At 36.6% G+C, this 15712-nt stretch overlaps 1 protein-coding gene across 5 annotated transcripts in view; it reads right to left on the reverse strand.

Moving 5' to 3' along the window:
- Positions 1 to 15712, reverse strand: part of LOC121927803 (teashirt homolog 1) — an 87392-nt gene that overhangs the window by 59826 nt on the left and 11854 nt on the right. Inside the window, exon 1 of one of the 5 annotated variants that reach the window (XM_042461705.1) lies at positions 5813 to 5996. The exons of the other annotated variants lie outside the window; for them this stretch is intronic. Coding sequence (XP_042317639.1) covers positions 5813 to 5837 — 25 coding nt within the window. The 5' untranslated portion in view covers positions 5838 to 5996. Of the gene's footprint in view, positions 1 to 5812; positions 5997 to 15712 lie in introns of those variants that run through there. 5 annotated transcript variants of the gene reach the window in all.

Genomic DNA, 15712 nt, shown 5'->3' on the forward strand with positions numbered 1-15712 from the left:
TACTGCAGAGGCCATTACATGATGTCACTACCCCTGAGGCTCAGTGCTCCTTCTGTAAAATAGGAACGTTAAAGACTTGCTTCATAGTCTGGTTATGAAAACAAATAGACACAAACTGCTAAAGCACTTTGCATATTAACAGCATCACAATAATGTAAACAATAACAGCAATAGACATGCAGAATTTCAATAGGTCAGACATTATCCAGGGTGCCTTTTTCACCAGACTCAGATCAACTTACTGGCACAACGCCTTAATATGGTGGCACAACAACCTCTACTTACATTTAACCCCCTCAAGATAATATTAGGAAACTAATTGAAAAAAATAGATCCAGCCACCTAATTTCCATTGAATGCTAGTAAGCGTCTAACTTGTCCTCTCACCCATCCTGCTAAACATCTGTGGCAATGCAATGAGACACATAATGTTTGGTCCCAGAAAATGTCAGTATAAGAACAAATTTGTGTCTCCGTGCTGCTGGAATATTAGGCACCAGCATCTAAAGTATTTGCATCTTAGTTTATACTACCTTCTAAATTAATCCTTTCTAGAAAGGAAAGAGAGAATACGAATGAAACAGCACCCAGTGCCTAATAGGTCTAGCTGGCTATTATGGCAAAGAAGCAGAAGGAAATTTGCTAGTAAGGCTCCTCCTTACTTATCAGACCTTCTTTCTCCTCACCTTCCCACCAGGGCCCTCCATTCTGGTAGTCAAGGTCTGCTGTCCCAGCCCAGGATTTCCTCTGCCCCATCTTGGATTCGCCCCTTTTCACTTGCTGCCCCTCACTCCTGGAACCTTCTTCCCCCGCGAGCAAGGGCCATCACTTCTTTAACCAGCTTCAAAACGTAGCTGAAAACCATCTTGTCCAGAGAGGCGTTCCCAGGCATTGCATAATTGTCGCTTGCTATTTGATGTTCTTTTGATGCCTGTTTTATCGAACCATTTCCTGTATTGCTATGTACTTTATATGTATTAGCCTACTAGCCCCAGCACCTTTCCCTTCTCCTTTTATGTCATGTCTTTTTAGATTGTAAGCCTGAGGGCAGGGAACCGTCTAATTAAAAAGATTGTGTGTACAGCGCTGTGTAAATTTACAGCGCTTTATAAATAAAGGTTAATAATAATAATAATAATAATAATAATAATAATAATAGTACACAGTCGCCCTTTCACTTTGTACTACACTTTATCCTTAAGGAAGACAGAGGACATTGTTTCTTTTAATTTCACATGCACAATAATGCTTTTAACCACAAAGGTCATACCTGCAAGTGATGACTGACAACTTTTCAGCTTGATTCAAAGCAAACAGCTGCTAGTTTGATTGCCTAGCAACTAAAAGTTGATAGATGACCCTTAAGATGGATAACTACCATAAATCACCTCATTCAGACACTCAGGGAAAAAAATTAAAAAACAATGGTTTTCATGACATTTGCTATATCCTGTAATGTGGATGATAAATTTGGCTACCTTATGGAAGCACAGTTGCGCCTGCTGAAATTAGACACTTTTCTGAATGTTGCACTTCTGGAAGCTCAGAGCCTACTCTGTAAGGTGTATTCATATTAATATACTTTATTGTTTGGGGGTGGAGAGAACAGAATACCAGAAGCTGCTGTCAGTCACCATGAAGCAGGAGAATCTGTATTGTAGCTTGGCATCACTGAACAACTTTCAATCAGGAAACAGTAGACTTGTATCATAACTATGCCACAGGCCTACATGTATTAGTAATGGTTACAATAAATTTAGTGCAATGACTTGACCCCTAGTCAACATTACAGATGCTGTGATAAATATGAATTTGATGAACTGCTTTCTGTTTGTAAACATGCTGCATGTTTCCAGGTCTGGGGGGAAAATCCTTCTAGAGTTCTATGGATTTGAAATAAACTGCAGCCTAAACTACAAACCCATTTAAACTACAGTAATCCAATTTATATCCATTACATGAAACTAATCTTGATCCTAAACATATACACGCATCTCTTCCATGTCTGTTACAAATTTCCAAACAAATATACAGTATGTAGGAACAGGCTGCATCCTAAGCATGCTCACCTGACATTTTGTAAATGCGCGTGCTTGATCAAGTGGCCGTGAAATAACCCCATAGCATGTTCCTTGTGTTATCTAAGTGCTGAATCCAACTTCAAATACCATACTACCACAAAGCTAGAAACAGTTGCCATTTTCCCTAAATTGCCATAGGTTGATAATATTATGAGAAAACTAAAAACAATAGTATTACTTCTCAAATGTATTAATCACTGGAGAGCATATAGATTATTGCATATTAGGCTATCAGTGGGTTTCCAAATAGAAAATGGGCATAAATTAACTGATATGTAACTCCTCTGCTCAGTTTTGTACACTGAAGCCTATAAACTTTAAATGTAGTCTGTTGACTCCAAAATCATAATGTCCAATGCCAGAAAGAAGAATTTGTTGCCAAAAACACCAAACTGCAAGATCACACCTCTGCAAGCAAATCAACATTTGGAAAATGAAATTCTTTTTTCTTTCAGATAAAGGATTTTCTTTACTACAAACAGAACATGCTTGTAATTGGTTTTAATGTTTTTGCTGTTTTTATGCTAAAGTGGCTGCTTGCACAAAGATATATATTAATCACTCTGAAAAACTTCATTGTTCCATACCAAAATAATTGCTGCTTTGATTTTGGAAAAAAATAATAATAATGAAATAGGTAAAAACAGGATATATGCCAGTGTACCACAGGTTGAATCGCCCTTATCTGAAATGACTGGGACAAGATGTGTTTTGATTTCAGATTTATTTCAGATTTAGGAATATTTGCATATATGGTATATAAGGAGCTATCTTGGAGCTAGGACCCATGTCTAAGCATGAAATTAAATTATTTTTCTTATACACATTATAAACAACGTCTCATGGTAATTTTATATTTTTTATAACTTTGTGCAAAGCTGGTATACCCTGAACCATCATAAAGCAAAGATGTCACTATCTCAGCCACTCATGTAGATGATTTTGGAGTATTTCAGAATTCTGGGTAAGACTCAACCTGTACTATGGTGCCTTATGATGTGTTGGCCCCTTCCATAATTTGTTTAGTTATAATTTCACTTATATACCACAGCTTCAGATCTAAAAAGGCCGTTCAGAAAAGAAAAGGTCAAAATTTATTAAAACTGAAAATTAATAATTCAGCAGCAACATTACAGAATAACTTATGACAGACTTCCTTTTTTTAAAAGCCTGTTTACCAGACTTGTAAAAGCAGGCTACTTTCTACAAACTAGAGAATGAAGTTAAGAATTTCTATGTATATCAAGAAGTCAACCAAACACAGTTAATATACCATTTACTTTTCCCATTTACATTTTACCTCACCTTTAGAAGATAGCTCAGCTGAAAACCAGTTCTAGAATATATCATATTGAGATCAATAGTTATGTTTGCGTTTCACGAAAGCAGCCAGAGCAACCAGTGGGACAAGCCATTCTTGGATCCGTGGCATCAAAGTATCAAGAATATTTTTGCACAACCTGAAATGCATGTTCTTTCAGAAATCAAATTTTACTCCATTGTTTTGTGCCTAAACTACTGTATTTCACAAGTCTGGAAAGATTCTACAATTCTGCTGAATTTTTACACACATTTTGAAGGTAAATTAAGGACTTTTTTTTTTAAGGAAAGGGGTTGTACTGAATTGTTATGGTCATAATGAAAGTTACAAAACAACACTTCCAACAGTGTTGATAACAATACTGTCAGAGGCACTATATCAACTTTTTCACACACACACAAAATTGCAAGCTTCACCTGAGAAAGTGAACAATTAGTACTTTAAACAGCCAAAGTACACATAACACTGCAAAATGCAATAAAGTTAAGTCCTTAAGAATAAGGCAATTCTGGCACCTTAAGTAGTCCTACAAATTTACATGTAAGGATGTGCCAATCTGAATATGTAATATATTATGTGCTGCAAATAATCTCAATTTTAAAAATAGGTTAAGGTTTTAAAAATAGTTCAGATTGTCACATTTGTATGCATCCAAACGTGTATTGCTATGCTGAACACTTGTAAGTTTCATCACTTGTTCATATCAGTAGGACATTTCAAGTACTGTACAACTGCATGATTTAAACTCTGCTTGATATAGAATGCTTTCACAATGTGACACTCTGGTTATCATGTTATATTTAATGCTACCAGAATTTCAAATCATGATATCTCATACACAATAGAGCTACAGATCAGCACTTCAGCAGTCACATGACTAAAGGCCCAAGCAAACAAAAGCCTTGAGTGCACCTCATTTAATGTCTCTTATGATGATATATTTAAGACAGGATTAATTGCATACATGTAAAATTCATATTCAATCACTCTACTTATGTCTCAGTTGTAAGGCTTTGCTATTTCTGTGAAGGACTCACAAAAGGAGACAAGAAGACATGCTGGCCCTTTAAAACTGAAATGCTTGTTTCCTTTCTGTAAGAAAAGTAAATCATGCTATAGTGAGTGGAGCTTTGAAAAAGCATCCATCCATTAAAGTTCATGGATCCTCGTTTCCAGATTGTCCCTCCCCTGGCTGTGTCTCAAGTTACAGCCTTGTACAATCCAAGTCTAAATAATATTCACCATGATAAATGACACTATAACTCCGATATCCACAATCAATCTTTGCTTTAAAGATACATCCATCTTCAGTAATGTTGATGGGGATTCTGTAAAATGGGAAACGTGACTGTTTTCCCGACCTCCTAACAGTGGGGGAAGGAAACTCTGAGTGATGGCTGTCAGCTCACATCTGGCTGCAAAAATAAATTAGCCTTATATAGACAAATGAAAGGACCATCCCTGACTAGAAAACAGCCACTCCTGAGCACTGGCTAATTTAAAGGATTCTGGTCTAGAAAGTTCCTGGCTGAAGCCAGAGTCCCATTTGAAATTATATTACAAATTGTAAATAATTGTATTATTACAGCAAGTATAATATTTTAAAGGGGGCATGCACATATGATAGAGAGGAGGAAATAAGTTATTATACAAAATGAAAACGAGACAAGGAGCAAAACTTTTGTTTTAGTAAAAAAAATATTAGGATCATGCTTTGAGAGAAATAATTTTCACATTTAAGTCCTTCATCATTTCCTGAATGTCATTTCTGCAAAAATTAAACATTTCAGTATGATACCTTGGGATATTTATAAAAGTAATGATTTGATTTCCTTTTGGTTTGCTTTCATTTTCTCTGTGAAGCACTTTTGTCCTGTGAGTTCTCAAATCTCAGAAGATTACAGTATCTCACTTGTACAGATGTTATTTGATTCAAATGTTAAGTGTCATACAAAAGAAACTCTATTTGTTGCCTATTTTCCAACTCAGCAATTTTAGCACGCAGAATATTTAAGCAAAAAGTACTTTCAAACACAGAGAGAGCTGCATGCTACACTTTCACAGTGTGAGAGTTCTTTAGTCCACAGGGCAGCACAATGCTAAGCCTGTTTACTCAGAAGTAAATCCTAAAGTGTGAACAATGGGGCTTACTTGTCAATATGAGTATTTAGGATTTCAACCTGCCATTTTAATCTTGGCTAGGCCTTAGTTGCTAACTTATGTCAGGTACTTTACACTAAGTAAGCGAAAGAGGAAGAAAAATCAAGGAGCATAACTTTACAGCAACATATTATTATTAAATGTATATTCTTACAAAAACATGTAATGCAGAATTCTCTAAAGAAGATTCCGTATTAGTGATGATGGCTGCAGCTGAAAGGGTTAATTTTGTGAAGGTTGAAGGACTTACAGTAATGCTGTGAAGACAGAAACATCACAGGCTTTCCTGGCAAGAGGCTCAGAGAGGGTAGGAGGGGACTTCGAAATGAACTCTCTCAGGCTTTGTCATGTACGTTTCCCAAGGCCCGGCCTGGCCCCTTTGATAAATGACACATGTCATTCTGTCAGAGGCTGACACTGCAGCTGGGAGGGCTAGTGATATATGACTCCACTGAAAAGGAAATCAACTTTTTGGCACTGACTAAGACTGTGCCCTGTGTAAGGATTTTGTTTCTCAAAAAGTGAAAGATAGAGTTAGGATGGGGGGGAGAGAGAGCTGAAAAACAGATTGAACGACAGCTTACACTTAATTTATGTTAACTCGGTAATGGTGAAATGTGCTAGCCTGTGATAAATAAAAGCTACATTAGTCAATTATTAATCACACTCCAACTTGTAGCCAAAACCCATGACTTAAATCTGAGGCCTGAGCTGCCTTACAAACAGATAAGACAGTGTTTGATAGATGTCTTGCATAGTGTAATCAGGAAGGAATCAAAGGCTTAGTGGTTTAACCAATGAGGGTGTGTAGAAGGTTCTGGAATCTGAGACTGGGTAAAGTGGATAACTGGATTGAAAGCGTCCTTTCATGGAGGATACAGTATATCTTTTGACTGCTTCAGGGGGAAAAAGAGAGAGGGAGAAGCATATCTGACTTTAGTTTTAATCTTTTTTTAGACAAATACTTGGATGTCTTAAAACTGTATTTTCCTCCTCTCACCTCCCCACCACTACTGTGTTAAATCATTTAAATCTGATCACTATTATGGATTCTCACTGAGACATCAAGTGTTTCAAATATGATCATTTTGCACGGATTACAATTTAAGCATTTTATTTAATTGAATGAACTCGCATCGGTCTGCAACATGCTAATGCAGACAGAAGCTGTAAAGAAAAAGAAAAAAGCTGAATAAAATAAGTGATTCCATCTCTACCGATCTCTAAAGAGAGGATTTCAGCTCCCAAAACAAATACCTGGAAAATCAGCCAGGGATGGGGGCAGGGAAACCGAATCTAAGAAACCACATTACATATCTCTCACCTGGAAGGAAATGACTTCTCTTTATTGTCTGTCTTTGGCAGTCAGGTTAATATAACAAGCTCTCCTTTCCTAAGGTGCTAAATTTCCCCTCATTGCCCCTAGGCTTTGTACAAAATGCCCATATCAATAAAGACCAGACTACTCATGGCACGAAAAGCAGAAACCACTGTACCCTTACACAGAAGAAATCTTACTTATGGCATGTTCCTCATACATGTTCTTATACATCCATATCATGCAAACCCTGTTTCAGGAGAAGTATGTATTATTAGCTCTCATACAGGGTGATAATCCCTCAGTATTAAGGGTCAATTACAAATTTATGCTTAGATTTCAATTTGGCCTATTTACGATTAGACAAACTGTATTTTTGTTAGAAAACAAACTTTTTTTTTTAGCTTAGCCCTCATTGTCACCAAATGACAATTTTCAGTTATCACATATTTAAATGAACATACAATAATATGAACAAATCACGATATTCTTGCATTTCTCTTTGAGGAAGCATGATTATACCTATGTATTGTTTACAGGCCATACGCCTTGAAATGCGAAGATGTATAAAAGTACTTATAAGACTTCATTAATTTTATGTATTTGTACATTCCATTTGTAGGTAATGAGTTACAGTATGAAAATACAGTAAAATAAAGCCAGCATGGTGTAGTAGTTTGAACATTGGTTATCAATCTGGAGACCAGGGTTCAAATCTCCACTCAGCCACAGAAACCCACTGGATGACCTTATGGAAGTGACACTCTCTCAGCCTCAGAGGAAGGCAAAGGCATATCCCTCTGAACAATTCTTGCCAAGATAACCTTGTGACAGCATCACTTTAGGGTCACTGTAAGTTGGAAACCCCTTGAAGGCTCACAACAACATATTAAAAATGCTCATTCTCCATTTCCATGACATTTTAGTTCTGCTTTTGTGTGGATTGTGGTGCTCCCTTGTGTTTCCTAGTGGTTTCTTTTTCTGACTGTTCTATTTGGACTGCCAACTGATTGGGGGAAATTGCCTGTCCTGCTCTTGTCTGCTTTTACAAGCAATCTGAGCTGACCAAGATGACAACTACTACTGTAGTCATTATTGTTAATAATAATAATAATAACAACAACAACAGCAACAACAATATTTCTTACCTATCTCTCCCAATGGTTCGAGCAGAGAACATCAAGAGACCAACAAATATGCATCAGTTAAAACACAGTTAAGATCCTCTTCAACACAGTGTTATGTGTGAAAGCACAGTTATCCCAAAATTCTAGGACTAAGGAAAGCAGGAGGTCTAGGATAATGGTGTGCTCTACTCACCCAAGCAGTCTAACATGGAAAAGGTGGGACTGCACCTAGTGTAATTTGGGGAAAGAATCGTGTAAGGAGGTACAACATATCTCCTTATATAGTGCCCCACAGATTACTTACACTGGTGCAAACCCTGCTTACATTGGTGTAAACCGCCCTTACAATGAAAATATCTCACCAAGAGGACACTTGCCTAAATCTTTTCACAAACAGAAGAGAAACATAATCACCCGCTAATATCTGAATAGCAAGCAGAATAAAGTTACAGCTACAAAAATTGGCATCTTAATGCAAGCCAAGGACGGTACAAATGTCGTCTTCCCCAGTAGTTTACCCTCCATGTTTACTATGGCCTGACAGCACTACAAACCTAGCACAGGCAGAAAGTAGAAAGAGTGGCATTGACCAACTGAGGCAGAAGACAGGAAGGTTAGCTAGTTGCCATGAACAGAATGCTGGAGTAGATGGGCCTGATCCAGCATAACAGCTTCTTATGCCCTTAAAACGTACACTTGCTCTCAAGTTGATAGACCATTACTTCAGAGTGTATTGAGTGTAATGACAGCAAAAAAAAAAAAGTATAAGTGGCAGCCTTATTTCTCCAGAAGTTGAATGAAAGTGCTAATGGAACAAATGAGCAAAAAAGCCATCTAGCATAGTAAAAGTCATACTGAGTTATAAAAGTATTTCTGCATCAGCATGCACAAACAGAATGGAAGTATTTAATTTGAGTTTCTCTGATAACGTAAACACGGTTTCTGTAAGCTTTCAAAGTGCTGCATTAATGTAGCCTTTCCCAAAAAGGTACCCTTCGGATGTTGGAGACCACAGTCCTCACTAGCCCCAGCTAACCTGTCCATGAAAAACAGCAGGATGAGGAATCCATTCATAGAAATGGCATCACTGGATACAAATAAAAACTAGCCAACAAAATAAACATTTACAAAATCTTAATTCCTAACTGGAACTTTAATATAAATATCTGACCCAGATAGAATTTCCAATTCACGCAAAATAGCTTGAGTTCAAGTATGGAAAAGAGCTATCGTAGTTTGGAATAGCAAATAAGAAACTTTCATAACTTAGCAAGTGTGAAAACTTGATTCATTTGGGTCTCTTCACCCATTTATCCAAGCCCAGAACTCTGATGTACAGACAGATTTTCACAAAAACTCAAACAAAAGAGCTCCAGATTTTACATAATGATGACCCAGTGTGCAATAAAATGAAATCCCTAAATACACAGAGCTTCATGTGTGTGTTAATACCAGCCAAAGTCTAGATCAATGCCAGTTTATTTTAATCCATGGTTAATCAACCAACTAGCAATTGATGCTTATCTCTAGACAGTTACAAACTCAACCGTAAACTGCAGCTAAGATTTTGTAGGATTATACTAGGTGGTAATTGCAACCCATTTCCAATCCAGTTTAAGAACAGAAGGCAGTATCCTAAGGTAAAGCAAATTTACCTGAGAATAAATGCTACACAAATGTCCAGACCCTTATTAAAGAGGCATTCCATTTTTCTTCTTTGCTCATCATTTGCAAGAAGATAAGCTATTCTATTAACCTGTATATGTAAGATAAAAACACTTAGCAAACAGGGACTGCACGCAATGAGCAAGAGAATCAGGGCCATGCGGTCTGATTTGTTTCTCACGACATCTGGTCTCAACAGGAGGAAGCATCAGGCATGTTGGCCCAAATTCAGGAAAGCACTTAAAGTATATTCTTGAATTTAAATACATAAACACCCTCATTTTAAAGTGCTTTTTTGAATAAAGCTTCAACAAGGACCACTTCTTATCATAGGTAAAGAGCTATTTGATTGTATTTTCAGTTGTTTATGGGAGCTGTGCATATTTCTCAAGCAACACCAGAAATCTGTTTACTTGTAGAATTAACAAAAACATCTCACTCACCAGCAACTATTAGACAGAAGCAAGCAAGTTTCAAACTTTTTTTAAAAATCCAGTATATGATTAAAATTAAGGGGGTAACATTTTTATACAATACAAAATATGAACCATATCACAAAGGCAATCAAAAATATTTCCGCATGTGCATTTTTAAGTGGTTGGGCTACTTACTCAGAAGAGAATTTCCTTTGTTCATTCTGTTTCCTATAATGTTTTTTGTTAACGTGTAATGCACTTCACCCATCTGTTCCAATATACTAGATGCTATATATGCATACTTGTAAGCCAGTGCATTTCATATGTGGGCTTCATATACAGCTTGTTTTACAAATCTAGGTTCTGTAAGTAAGTTGTCCAAATCTCCCTCAGCACTGAAATGCTGAATGCTCCTTTATGCAGAACACAACATGTTTTTCCCATGTGTGATGATACAGAACTGACAGGGAAAAAAACAGAAGGTGTTGAGTTTACTTCAGCTTTCACAAGTAAAAAATGAACATCTCATCAGAAGTAAAAAGGCAACGGCCGTAAAGCAAGACAGACAGACAGACAGACAGACAGACAGACAGAAAGAAAGAAGGCAGCTGTTATCTAATTCATATTGCTTTTACTGCCTTCAAACACAGAATTACTGCAATAAGTAATAAACTGTACATTAATTAAATAAATACCCACATAATACAGCAGCATCACTTTAAAGTATATAATTGTCAAATTTTAAAAGGGTGTAACAAACCAAACATGGTTAGTGACACCCCCTATCCTTGAAATGAAACTATAAGGTAAAAAGATGGGGAATAAGAGAGAATAGTGGCATTAAAAAATACAAACAAGCTGATGGTTGAAACTTTTCTGCCTTCAGACCATTAAAAAATTCAAGCAGAGAATGTTTATATACTATCAAGGTCTCTCTTTAAAAGGTTTATACTTTTACTTTATGACCTGTCCTTGATTTGACACTTCCGCTCATCAGAAAGGGATTTATAAAATAATCCTGAAGGTGAGGAACAGACATCTGTCAGGGACTGGCTGGGTTTCACTTTGCGAAATTTAAGAAGGGAGAGAAATCCTGTTAAGCTCTCTTTAGTCACCAATAGACATCAAAGGTAATAATTAAAGAAGACAGACGTCATAAAAAATAAATTTATGTAGTTCTTTATAATGCACAAAGCATCCTAGTGTGTAAAACATCTTTTAACAGTGAAAGAAAATACCACCTCCTATGTGGAGGGGGTATAATTGGAGGTTGCTTGTTTGTTTGTTGCCTGCTTGAAAATTTATTTTCTTTTTCTTTTTTAAAGTACAAGTTTAAACTGAAGTCTTTCAAAACCTTTACCATCTGTGGGTACATGAACTATGGATGACCCCAAATGATTTGCACTCTGCTCAGAATCCCTTAGAAAGCACGGGAAAAAGTATCATTAAGAATGACTGATGACTGCCAGTCATGGTTGACCTCACCCAAGCTTTGGTCTCTGCCTCAGTAATAAGCTGTCCTTTATTAGCACCAACACTCCATAAAAGGGGTGTGTTTAGTCACAGGATAGTGGCCTCCTAATGCTCATTGCTTGGCTCTGAAAGATTGATTAGTGCTCATTTTTACTGCCTTCACTGCATATACAGTGACAGTACCACAGCATCAGGGCCTGCAGCATGTGGATAGAACTCCAGCTACAAAAATTAAGTTCTGGGAAGATGAGTAAATGCAAGAAGGATGTTTTTAAGAAACAAAAGTAAGACTACTATAACAGAACACATGCCTAGTGGCATAATTAGGTCCTGGCCTTAGTGCTCTTACAAGAGCATGCTTTAGATGGCCATGTTGTAAGGCTTCACTCGTGAAATACCAGCATTTCTCTTCTGCTATTCCATCCGCCATTCCATTTTTCTACATTCCTGATATATTATATTCCATATATATAAAAACACGAAGACAAGAAAAAAAAATTTGTCAATCTTGATAATAATAACCATCATCATATGCAGTTTTACACTATAAATTCATTTGAATCACAGCACCCCCTTGATTCTAGGAACAAAATTGAGGTTATTTCTACTGTTTACTGAAATGCTAAACAAAAAATAATGTGAGAATCTGTAACCTTGCACTTGACATGCTAGGCAGCTCTGCCTCTACATTGTTTTAAGTATGAAGAAAGAAAGGATGCTGGAAGAGTAGCATTAGTAGCCCCATGGGCTCTGGCTTGCTCATGAGCTGACATTAGGATTGTCTGTTGTTGCCTTTATCACTGGCTATAGTCTAGATTGTAATCTGGATTTCTTCTGAGCTGTGGGATCATGGATTTGGTCCAAAATTCCAGACCTAACTGTATCATTGAATGTGACACTTCCTTATTTGAGCACTAATACTAAAAGGGTCTGATCCTATACAAAGAGAAAGAATTTATTTTATTCATATTCATTTCTCTTTTTTAACATTTTTATCTTATCTCGCACACAAACTGATGGAAAGGCAGACAACAGGCCAGACTTGATTTGAGATACGGGATGTAAAAACCTGCACTGTAAGAAGAGTGCTTTAAATGTAGTTTGAAATACAGTACAAAGTTATAGGCCATGTTCGTTGATTCATTTGTATTTTCCTTGTTTCCAAATTCTTAGGGTTCTTGCTTTTGGCTGCTTTTCCCCTCAAGATTTTTACAGCTTGCCAAAATAATTGATGTCCATTTTTAGTTTTCAATGGCTAGAATTTCGCAATGAGTTTTTGTGCGGAAGAAAAGTCTTCAGTACATTCTGCAGACCAATGTTCTTGGTTTAGATCCTCTTGCACTATAATTTTCACCAGGTGCAAGTTTTGTGGCAAAAGGAGGAGGAGAGACAGAACAAAACAAAACAAAATGAAATGTTTACCCTGAGATATTTCTTGAGCCCAGTTTGCATTTCTTTCCCTTCATTTCTGTAAGAAAGTAAATGGCACCATTCAGAGATCACACTAGACCATGGCTTTTGCTAACAATAGTTAAACCTCAAACTGAAGTTTGACTTTTCAAACAGTCATGCAAGCTGTGGAGCTGCTTATTTGCTTTCTTCTTCTAACCACTAAAATTCTAGTTTCTAGGTACAAGGCAGGGAAAGCATTTCTATTCAAAGAATCCTCCAGGAATCAGTGACTTTGAAAAATCCCCTCAAATGTGGCAAGTCCCCCAACCCAACAAAAGTGTATGTGGCTGGAAATCCACTTTGAAGTTTTTAAAACATGGCCAGGGAGGCAGCTTGTGAGCTACTTAAAAGATGCCTTGTCAGGAGAGAAGAAATTTCCAGGGGGAACAAAATTCACCTTTTGAGGCTGGGTAAAGGACAATCAGTGAGTGGTTGATGATTGCAAAAACAGCCTTGGGTTAGGTGCAGCTTTTGGAGACAAGACCTTAATGATGGTTTATCCATTCAGAGATTATACCAGGTCCTGGCTAATGCAAGCCAGAGGTTCCAAACCCACTTCAGAACGATAGTTTCTGATTCTGATTAAGCTCTGTTAATTATGGTATGGCATGATGTCTGAAAGGAGCCTATGAGCTTACCCTGGTTGTATCCAATGTAATATAAATAAAAAGAAAGAGAACAACAATAGGAATGCCAGCGACTATTGGACCACAGAGTTATGAATGTTTTGTAATCAAATATGCCATATATAAAACAAAACAAAACAATTTAAAAAAATAAATTCAAGCAACAGTCTACCAGCGCATGCTACACTGTACATTTTATGAAGTGGGGATGAGTCCACAAAACGGTATGCTTAACAACATAACATAACATAAGATAACAGTGTATGCTTAACAACACTGTTTGGTCTTTAAGGTGCCAGAAGACTTTTTATTGTTTTTGCTACAAAGGGTAAAATGGCTTTCCATGTCATCATTTTTTTTAAAAAATGCATAGGTTTCCACATCCACATTGGAGGAATGAAGAAAACCTTCACACCCTCCCTTCCACTGGCAGACTTCACAGTTCCCTGTAGCACAAGAACACAAGGCATGAAAACTAAGCAGAAGAACCTTTTATGAACAAAGATCCAACAAACTGCAGAGAGATACCATTGATTACAAACCATACATACAGTTAAGTTCAACCATCTCCTTTAATTAGTGGTAGTGGTACCACTAAAAAGAGGCAAGATGCAAGACAAAAACAAAAACAAAATCTGCCATCTACTTTCTTTGTACATCCTTGCTGATTTTTTAAAAGCTGCAATCTTGTTTCTACCGGAAGTAACTTTACCTCTATAGGCAGGCCAGCTAAGTGAAAATTTAATAAACATCATTTGTGCTATTTCCCACCCTACTTTTTTAAATTTAAAAGCACTCAGCTTCACTAGTTTACAGTGGTCTCCTCACAATCACCCATGTTACCAAGTTTTAGTATGATTGCTTGTGCAAAAGGAAAACAATGATATAACTCCTGCTTTTTTAGCACTAGTATTGTATGGGCATAACCTCTATATAGCTAAACCTAACTTAATTTTACCAAACCTTGCAGATTTCCATGCTCAGGATTTCATCAAAGACTGATTGAAAGCTATGGAAGGTGAGTAACATTCTCATATGGCTGTTCCTGACTACCATTTTTGATCACTTTACATCAAGATGCAGCTCAGAAAAGTGTGTTTTACATTTAGTTCTGTATCCAATTTTCCCGCATTATCACTTCTGCGGCACATTTTTATACTCTGAAATAAATGTAAGTTTTCAAATCCCTATATTTGAGAGATCGCATGCAGAAATGTCATCCCCTAGATATGGTGAAAATTTGCTAATGAGACAAATTAACTGTTGTTTCAAAAATTATTGTTTCCCATATGTAGGTTTACTGTATAGTTTCTTATTCTGACTTTTAAGCAATTGTGTAAACTGTCAATACAAAAAAAGCCTAAGATCATACTATTATTCATGGGTGTTGTTGTAAAATTTTTATTGCAGAACAACATCATATTACCTTTTGTTTTCAAGTTTTCCTACAGCCTATTCTACACTGAAAATATAATTTTCTAAAATAACATGGCTTAGATCACCAATCCACTAAAATATACATCATTGGCATCTTGGTGCTTTGTTCCATGCCAATGCAGCTCTTTAACAGAGTTCCTTGTTCATATCTTGCCACCACATCTCCTCTAACATCACACACAATTTATATTTTAATATGTTGTTAAGCAAAAACGTAACTCTAGAACCTAACCTGAGTAAACTAGATAATTATGATATCGTAATTTGTAAAAACAAGTATACTTTTGCTTAAAATCTAAGAATTCCATAGATTTTCCAGACAAGGAAGTTATTAAAAATGACACACTCTACAAGTAATAGTAAACCAACATGACTATGAATATAGATTTAGAAGATTTCTATAGCTATTTTTCTGAAAGATGCACTGCAAGTTCAGTGGTAAGCAAGTCATATAGCACTCCAGTATCAATAACAGAACAATCCATAATTCATTGAAAAACAGAAACACTGAGACTCTAAGGCTGCTATACCTACTTATCTAGAGCTAATCCCCCTGAACACAGAAGGACTACTTCTGAGTAATCCTGTGTAAATCAATCCCATTCCAATCTACCTGTTTCCTGACACCAATGAAAG

The sequence above is a fragment of the Sceloporus undulatus genome, chromosome 4 (assembly GCF_019175285.1).
Source record: "Sceloporus undulatus isolate JIND9_A2432 ecotype Alabama chromosome 4, SceUnd_v1.1, whole genome shotgun sequence".
Classification (NCBI taxonomy): domain Eukaryota; kingdom Metazoa; phylum Chordata; class Lepidosauria; order Squamata; family Phrynosomatidae; genus Sceloporus; species Sceloporus undulatus.